The 9,371-nt window shown below is 40.3% G+C and overlaps 1 protein-coding gene across 1 annotated transcript in view; it reads left to right on the forward strand.

The window, feature by feature from the left end:
• Positions 1-9,085, forward strand: part of NPNT (nephronectin) — a 55,415-nt gene extending 46,330 nt beyond the window's left edge. The window contains exons 12-15 of the mRNA XM_009327087.1: positions 29-124; positions 525-623; positions 4,187-4,443; positions 7,092-9,085. Of these exons, the coding sequence (XP_009325362.1) occupies positions 29-124; positions 525-623; positions 4,187-4,443; positions 7,092-7,187 (548 nt within the window). The 3' untranslated portion in view covers positions 7,188-9,085. The remainder of the gene's footprint in view (positions 1-28; positions 125-524; positions 624-4,186; positions 4,444-7,091) is intronic.
• Positions 9,086-9,371: the final 286 nt, after the last annotated feature.

The following is a 9,371-nucleotide window of genomic DNA, read 5'->3' on the forward strand; positions in this document are numbered from 1 at the left end:
CATTTCTGAAAAACTACTTTTCTCACAGTTCCACGCCAGCCTGGAGTGAGCAATAATCTGTTTGAAATACTTGAAATTGAAAGAGGGATTACTGCTGATGAATTTGAAGCAAACGATGACCCAGGTAAAGATCACATCTCCTGTTCAGGGCCTAGGGTTTAGGACTTTTTGAGATTTCTTGGGTTTTTATACGTTTTCACAGGACTCCTACACCTTATGCCCCTTGTTTAAACTATGCTTTGTAAAAAGAAAAAAACCCACCACCTAAGTGAACCTTTATAGTTTTATTTCCTAACAGATTTAGCACAAAAATAGTGTGAATTGTTAATAATGACACTAGCATCCTTTTTATTGTTTTAGTATTTTTGTAGATTCTTTTTCTAGTGCCCCTTCTGCTGCATTTAATTTTCATATTTGCTTGCTAGTGTCAGCCACAAGGGAAACTTGCTGTAGTTCCCCAACAAAAACAATCCAAATGACTTGGTTTTTTGGGTTTTTTTGACCTTCTGCTCTGTTCTGCCTAGGTGTGCTGGTACACAGCTGTAATTTTGATAGCGGACTGTGCGGATGGATCAAGGACAAAGATGATGGCTTGCACTGGGAACCAGTGAGAGATGCGTCAGGTAAGACACCTGTGTACGATCGCAGCCTGTAGTTGAAGAACCGCCCAGGCTTGAGGTTGATGACAGTTCTCGCATTGTGATGAATTTACACAGCTTCTGTTCCCTTCAGTTCCGGGATATATTTCGCACTCACACCTCTTCTGTGTATAAAAATTGAAACTGAGGATTCCCAACATGAAAGAGCAGTTGAGAATTTGCACTTTTATCATAGCTGGTATCTTTACAATAGGAATGTCTCTGAAGGAGAAGTAAGTGTATTCAGTAGAAGATTATCTGTCTTAAAAGAATCAGAAAGAACAAAAATGTGGACTAGAGAACAACTTTTATTTATGGTGAAACAAAGCTTATTTTTCAAACAACCACGGAAACATAATTATTTCTGTATTACTAGCAAAATTATAGAAAGTGCTGGAAATAGTCTTTGTTCTGCTGCCAATATAATGTTCTAGTTTAACCTCTCAGTTTGATTTTATTGAATTCCGCTCTAAGTTGCAGCAACCTGTATATAGGAAAACTGTTAAGTAACTGGAAGGAAGGCAAGTTAGGTGCTCATATGCAGAGACTTCTGAAAAGGGGTATCTTTGGGATGGTAAAAAGCAACCTTGCAATGAACATTACAGGGGAGCGCGTACTAGCCACTTGCAGGATAGAAGACTGGCATGGGCACTGGTGGTCAGCCAAAGCAGCAGCTCCCGCCACTCGCACACCTCTGCTGGCGTAGTCCCAGCAGAACTGCACATCTACGCTGCTGGAAGTTAGTTGTGCTTTGTCCCCTGTTGATTTTCGTGTGTGGCACCGAGAGGTTGGCTGTCCTTGCCTGCGTACCCTTCCCCCAGCAGCGCTTGCCCCACAGCGCTGGGGATTAGACACACATCTCTGGCTCCCCGTAATGATGGGATTACTTCATACCCAGAAGAGCAGCCTTTGAAGTGCACAATGCTTACATTGTGTGAGGGGATGGCAGACTTCGGAAGGAAACGCGCTCTCAGGCGGTAAAACATTATAGGTTAAGTCGAGGGAGGGCGAGGGCACCGAGAGCAATTTTCCTTATGCACCACCTCATCATAGATGTCTGTCCCTACACTGCCACTGATGAGACAGTCATTTGCCACCGCAGCGGGTGACCTGGCACCTTTTTCAGTCTGTTTAGCTGGCTAAGTGGAAGTGCTGTCCTCACTTACTGGGCCTCCCCACCCACAGGCATGCTCCTTACAACACTTAAAAAGTCTCATGAATGACTCAGACAGCAGAGCTCCTTCCTCCTGCAGATGAGAAAGCAGGTAGCTGTCTCCTGCTTGCAGACTGGCATTTTAGAAAAGATTACATGTGATTCAAACATCTTTTTGAAACAATGGATTTAAAAATGCTATGATTCTGAGAAAGTAAGTCACTCACTCAAAGCATATTCATTACCTGTACTCAAAAATTGTTAATACATACTGAGTTCCAGAACTATGATTTTTAACTGGCTTTTTGTTTTTTTTTAGACCTTTTTTTTTCCTCCTGTGTCGCTTCCAGTCAGGGATGATCTCAGCTTTCTGTTTCCTGTGTATGTTCTGCTGCTGTTGACATAACCTGTTAAAACTAGTCCCTTGAAGTCACCCACCCCCTCCCTCCTGTCTGGAATACCTTGTTGCAAGGATTTATTTTCACAGCTTGTTCCCGAGTGTTTGCTTTCACCTTTCGAAGTTTGCTATTTATTGGTTTATCAGAATCTGCATTTTGAAAGGTGCCATGCTGAAGCCTTATAAGCTTATCTTGCATGCAGAAAATGCTGATTTGAGGGGACCTTTTCCTGCAGGGGCTTGCCTACAGATAGGTTGGCTTTGTGCTTACCTAAATCTGTTTCCTATTGATTGGATTCAGTCACTGTAACTATCTGAAACAGATGCAGTTAATGAATCAAGTCAGTACTTTTATAGTGATGTAATTGTATTTACAACAAACAGGTGCAGTTATTTAAACTCTATTATGCTTATTTTAGCAGTTAGTGACCTTGATGCAAAAACAATGCATTAAAAAAAAAACAAAACCAAAATACCCCAAAAAACTTCAACAGATGCCTCTTCATGCCCAAATGCAGATCTGGGGCCCCAGACAGCAGCATACTACTTTGCTTCGTTAAATCTCATTGAGACCAAAGAACTTAAAAACCTATGTAGTAGTAGTAAATTGGAGACAAGGTTGGCTTTTAAGTGTGTGACAAGCCCTGGTACATTGTCATTAAATCTCACAGCTTTTGAGGGAAATCATTGTGGCTTTCAAAAAACAAAGCTCTGGTTGAGTAGTAGCAGGGCGACAATTTAAATGAAAAATATTCTTCTATTCTATAATTAAGTAAAAACTGCGTATGTCAACAATATTACAAACCCCCAGTATTTCTACATCATCGGTTTCAACTAAGGAGCCTAAATGCCACCTTTACCTTAAGTTCATTAAACCTGGATTTTTTTGATTAAAAAAAAAATTTAAAAAATCTGATCTCATTAAAAAAGAAAAAGATTCTTAGGGCCAGAGTAAGATTTTTTTTTTTTTAATTTTTGGTTTTTAAAAGTGAACCCTCCTCCCTTTGGTAATTTCAAATTTTAAAGTTACCATCCACCTTACAAAAGTTTTAATGAAAAGTACAAAGAAAAAAATACAGGTGTGGGTTTCCTCCAAAATGTGAAGTCTCATTTATTGTAGTTTTGAGTGCCTATGTGAAAGGGTACGTGGGACTTATGGAAGTATATGCCTTTTTTTTTTTTCTTCTTCTTTTTTTAGGTTTAATGGATGTTGCCATACCTGAGATCCTTTACTTTTCATGTTCTAGGTGTTTTTATGAAGGCACCTTTTCTTCACACGTGATCAGAGATGATAATAGGGTTTTGAATTAAGTATGTATGTTCACTGACAACTTGCTACTGCTAGAGAAGACTTCAGGGAGCGTATCAAGTTCCCAGCCATTTGGAAGTCATTACTGTTTCTAGCTTCCTGTATCTAATCCAGATTAAGACTTTAAATTATGGCTAAATAAAAAGGCTATCCGTGTTTGCAAATGGATACGCTTTGAGACTTGACTTAACCTGTTAACACAGTTCCCAAACAAAAGGAAAGGGACAGAACCGTAGCTCAACTACACGACAACATTTATGCCGGCCTTCTCATTCACCTATCCAATAGCAAAAAACTGCGGCTTATAAGGTGCATAAATGTAGATAGTAGCTTTAATGTCACTGTGGGTTTAAAATCATGAAGTCACCAAGGGGTTGTCAGAAATGGAGGAATACATGAAATTTTCATTTTTAAGAGAGGTATTATTTGCTTTGTAAAAAGAAATTAGATGGGCAAGACCTAACCTGGGACTAGTGTAAACAGAAGACCAGCACTGTAAATCTCACTCTGCAGGAGGCAGACGCATCAGTTCTGGTTCACGTTCCAGCGGCTGCATGCCTTATTTAAGACTCACCGGACCTTATGGAGCCCTTTTTTATTTTTTGATTTTTTAATTACTCTTGTGCATTTGGTCCTGCAACAGACTAGAATTTAAAAAAAACCCAAGAAAACTGCTTTTTCTTTTACAGGGGGACAGTATCTTACCATCTCTGACCCCAAAGGCAAAGAAGGAAGAGTAGCGCATCTTATCCTGCCGTTGGGTCACGTGGCTCAGGCCGGTGACTTGTGCCTGTCGTTTAGGCATAAGGTGGCTGGACTGCATTCTGGTGCCCTCCAAGTCTTTGTAAGGAAAAACGGTGCTCACGGACCAGCCGTCTGGGGAAGAAATGGTGGCCATGGCTGGAGACAGACACACATAACTTTACGAGGACTAGGCATCAAGAGTGTGAGTACCGACGCGTGTGCTGCTTCCGTTTTTTTGCCTGAGAAGCTGAAGACACTTAGATGGTATAGCACTGGGCTGTTTGTCTTCTGGGTCCAATTTCAGCCTGTATTTTACTTCTTTGTTCCCTGCCAACGGAATCACATTAAGGATAAGAGAGTCATTGTGCATTTTGTCCAATTAGTTTTTTGCAAAAGAAGAAAACAAACACCTACAGCAATAGACACATAGGAAACTGCAAAACAGCCTGTACTGAGCTACCTCGCAGAGCCTGTTTTCAGGGAATCACCATGTAGGAAAGAGCAGTCTAATGAACAGTGGCGTACGTACATGGATTTCCAAAAAGCCCGTATCAAGATTCCTCATGAACAATGTAGTGGTCTATACAGTGCCATAAAATAGGAAGAATCATCCCCTGTGGATTAATAACTGGCTAAACCAGGGCAAAGATACTGAAAATAAGTCATTTTTTATAATGTAGGGTCATTACATGTGCAGTCTCACATGGTTTTATGCTCTTCAACATACTTGCAGCTGATCTGGACAAGGAGGTAAACGATGACCTAACTATGCCAATAACACAAAATGGTTTAGCGCAATCAAAAGAAGCTGTCTGAAGTGTCATGGAGAATCTTTTAATACCTGGAAATCTTAGAAACATTGGGTGATAAACTGATATATCAAAAGCTCAGTATTTTTCTTCAACCTCTGCTTAGCTTTGAAGGTAGTTGCTATTTCAGATCTGAAGAAGAGGCTTGGGTGCTTCAGGGCCTGTTTTGCTCTGACTTGTATCAGGTGGTCTAAAAAAAGCTCACACATCATAATGTTCATGGTGGGAGCAGGCTACAACACACATACAGTATATGGTTCTAAAATTAATATTAAGGCTATAATTACTGCAGTTAATTTTCTGAAGACTTTACCTCAGCAGAAGTAACAAAGACGCCTGACCTTCTGTTAGCTGTAAATGAATACCAGGCTGAGAATGCGGAAGTTTATAGCAGGTGAACAATGTATTTGCCCCATTCTTACCCTTTTCCGCCAAGTTTAACGCTTCTCGCAATCCTCAGGTCTGTCTCACCTTACAGGGCAGTTCATTAAATAAGTGTGTATTACTAACATATTGTCTGGCAGAAAAGCAAATGAGTTTTAGAGATGGCAAACAAGACCAGCAGCCCCCCTTTGCAGTATCCCCTGCCCCTCCTGACCGCCTCAGCGGCAGCTGTCAGCGTGGCTCGCCAGCTGTAACCTACCGCTTGGTCCACAGACCAGAGCTGCCTCACGGCACCTTACAGAACGGTCGAGCTTGGGATCTTTTCCAGCCAGCATGGGGAGCCTGGGCTGCTGACCTGAGCCACTGTGACATTTATTCCAAGGATCAGGGAATGAGGGAAAACTCTAGGTAAGCAGGGAAGGCCTCTGCCACAGAGAGATCGGGAAGCTTTATTTTCTAGCTAATTAAAAACCAAAAGCAACTGAACACTAGTGATTTTAGGGGGGCCTATTGGAAACCTGAGGAGAATATGAATGGAGACCAAAATCCTTCATCACACTTTCTAATGAATTAGCTCTGTGTAAATTATTTCCAAAGCACACTCAAAATCACTAATTTCTAAAAAAATAATTCATTTATTCAACATAGAGTTGAATAAAAAATAATTTCTAAATTCTTTTATTTCTAAAAAAATAATTCCGTATATTCAACACAGAGTTTCTCTGACCTCCTCTGTTCCTACTCTTTATTTGAAAGCATGCTTTCAGCAAGCATCCGAATTATTTTTAACTACACAGCTGAATTTCTGATCTATGACTCTGTATTAACTCTTTCCAGCTCAATGATAACAGCAGACTCTTACAAAGTTTTGCTGTAGGCTTCGAATAATTTTTAAGCCATGGTCGAAAACACTGACTGTGTTAAACAGTTCAGGCTTCTGAATCTACAGCAGTAGCACAGGTGAGCAATACTGATTTATGGGAAGTATTTCTTAAAGTCAGCTGGCCGTTCTGTATATTATCTCTGATTTATGCTCCAGTCCTTCTAGTCAAGCTTTATAGTTGTTGAATGTCTCCTACTCAGGCTAAATCTGGACTGCCAATGATCTGCTTAAATCCATGCCCAAAGTTCTGCCGCCATTTTGCGAGGAGCCAGCGCTTCTGTAGATTACCATGAGTCTGCAGGAGCTAGAACGTGTTCAGTACAAGATGGGTGTTTCTAGTTCCCATAACTAAGGCAGCTGCAAGGTGCTTTAGCAATGGAAAGCTCCTCTATTAGACAACATTTTTCAGAATACAGAGGATTTTCTGTGTTTGCCATGAGGGACAATGAAAACGGTGCAGAGATGATACGTGGAAAGCACCCGAGATTCTCTTATGTGGAAGTTCATCTCACCTCAGCAGATGGTGCAGCTGGAGCAACTCTGTCCTGAACTGCTGGTTCTTCACAAAGATCCTGCCAAAGTGAAGAAGGGAGAGGGTCAGAAATGGAAAAACCAGCCATACTTCTGAGCAGAATAAATAGGCTTTTGTGAGTCAGTTATGACTGCCTGAGCTTTCTTACGCTTTTGCTTTCTTACTGTTGCGACCTCTCTCAACCAAAGCTTCTTTCATTTTACTTTATTTTTGCACTCACATTGTTCTGTTTCTCTTCCCAGGTTATCTTCAAAGGGGAGAAAGGGAAAGGAAGAACTGGGGATATTGGACTAGATGACGTGATCTTGAGGAGAGGACGCTGCTCTGAAGAGCATTAGCAAAGACAATGGACCAGCACAGTCATCTCCTCTAGCCCTTCTCGTGCTATTCCTACCAAGCTTTGAAACGGAACTGCACAAAAAAGAAGAAAAAGTTGGAGAGTGACAACTTCCTAGTGGTCTGCTAAGTGCAATCTCACTGAAACTTCACTTAAAACCACGGAGAGCACCTCCCAGGATTCAGGAACTCCAATCCCGTGCTGGTTGTTTCTATTAATCCTTACCCCTAGTTCGTATTTTGTATGTAATAACTTTATCCCCTGTTAAGCCTGGTGAGTGCTCACACAAAGAGCACTTGTGAAAAAGGGAGAAGTAATTACAAATGGTGGCAAAAGAAAGCTCCAGCTCAGAAAGTTTTAGTGTTAACTGATATTCATTATCTTCCCATAGTGCTACTCTTTCATTGATTAGATTTGATAGACAGTGGGATTGATCTACCTTCAGAATCACCTCAGATTAGCGGAAGCCTGGACCTGAACTTTGGCTTACTGCCGTTGACCTTTGAAGAAGGGTTTGCTTCACATTAAATAGCATTTATTTTGGTGTTGCATCTGTATTAACAAAAAGCAGTTATATAGAGTAGGCACTGCATCCTGTAATATTGCTACTGCTGTGTTTTGTGTATATGTGTATGGTTATTAACATATTTATGTTTTTAATATTTACAGACTCTAGTTGCAAGGCAATTGGCAGCTGTGCTTTCTTATTGTGCAAGACAGGAGCTCAGCATATTCTTTGATCCCGCTGGTCGTGCCAATAGATAAGTTACCAAAGTCAGTTAATGGTGCTCATTGAAAAATGCTGGTGCAGTTTTTCATGTCATAATGTGCTGAAGGCAAAAGACCCAACCCTTACCTGATAGAAACTGGCATCCGATAATGCTGTGCAAGTTTGCATTTAGCTTGGGAGCAAGCGCTAAAGGGCTCTCGATCCTGCAAGAAACTCCTGGTTCAGTTGAAGACCGAGCAGCCTGGAGAAGGTAACTTGCATCTTGTAAGATTGAGCCCGTTGACACCACCAGGAATGTTCCCTGCCCACAGGTGGTGCGAGCCTACGCATAAGCCAAAAGGGCAGCTGCATTAATGCTGTATGAACAGTTCAGACCCTGAAATGCCTTGAGTCATCTTTGTCAAATGCCCATATTCCATCCAACTCTTCTGTATATAATAAACAGTTTATTCTTTAGAACTAGAACAACTACTAGCTCTAGCTGGAACTCAATCTTTATCAGAACTTTGGACTAATTTTTTAGTTACGGATCATGCGTGTGATGTGCAGTTTCCCAGGGAATTCTTCTGTTTGGTTTGGGATTTTTTTAAATGAGGAATATCATCATCCTTGCTGCTAACAATTCTAAATTTGACAAAGTAATTGTAACATTTAAGAAAATGACAAAAGATTCATAAAATGTTGTTAGTGGCACAGCCTTAAAGCTTCAAAAACGTATATATAGAAGAATTAGGTCTCAGCTCTTCCCAATACTGAAATGCAATGTAAAATAAATGTCAGCTTCATAACATGTTGTAAAACCATCATTAAAAAAAATTCACGTTAAGCCTTGCACAAAGTCCACAGAGACAAAATTGCAAGACTATGAGAGGTCGTATTCCAAACCCCTGTTTCTGACAAAGTTCTGTTCTGAAACAGTTTTTCCAATTTGGCCCCTAGGACAAAGCACAGCATGTACAGCAGAAGTTGATTTGACCAAACAGGTAGTCTCCTGCAAAACTGTATCAAGAAACATTTTGAAAAGGAAAGAAACAATGCATTTGTAAACATTTTTAAACTATTTTGCTTCAAATATGATCATGATCTTTTTCTCTTACGTTACTTTGTAACATGTAAGAATATTTGTGAATAGTTGAAATACCTTGTCCTTACTTTAAAGTAATCAGTAAAGGAAGCTGTTGTTTGCTACTAATTGGAAATCTTGTTTTCATTCCTGGATTGGAAGTCTTATTTTTATTGCAGTGAAATGCACCAGAAGATGACAATTCGACCAAAGTGAAGTAGCCCTTGCTACCAGATTTAAAAATAAAAGTACATTTCACTGTAATATGACAAGAGCATTGTATGTATTATTCAAAAGGAAGAATGACAATTTTCAACCTAGCTTTTTTTAAGAACAGTTTCACAGGTAATTTAAGAGCTTCTGCAATACAAAATGCCCATTTTAAAAGCGGC

Source organism: Pygoscelis adeliae, unplaced genomic scaffold (assembly GCF_000699105.1).
Source record: "Pygoscelis adeliae isolate BGI_AS28 unplaced genomic scaffold, ASM69910v1 Scaffold87, whole genome shotgun sequence".
NCBI classification, from domain to species: domain Eukaryota; kingdom Metazoa; phylum Chordata; class Aves; order Sphenisciformes; family Spheniscidae; genus Pygoscelis; species Pygoscelis adeliae.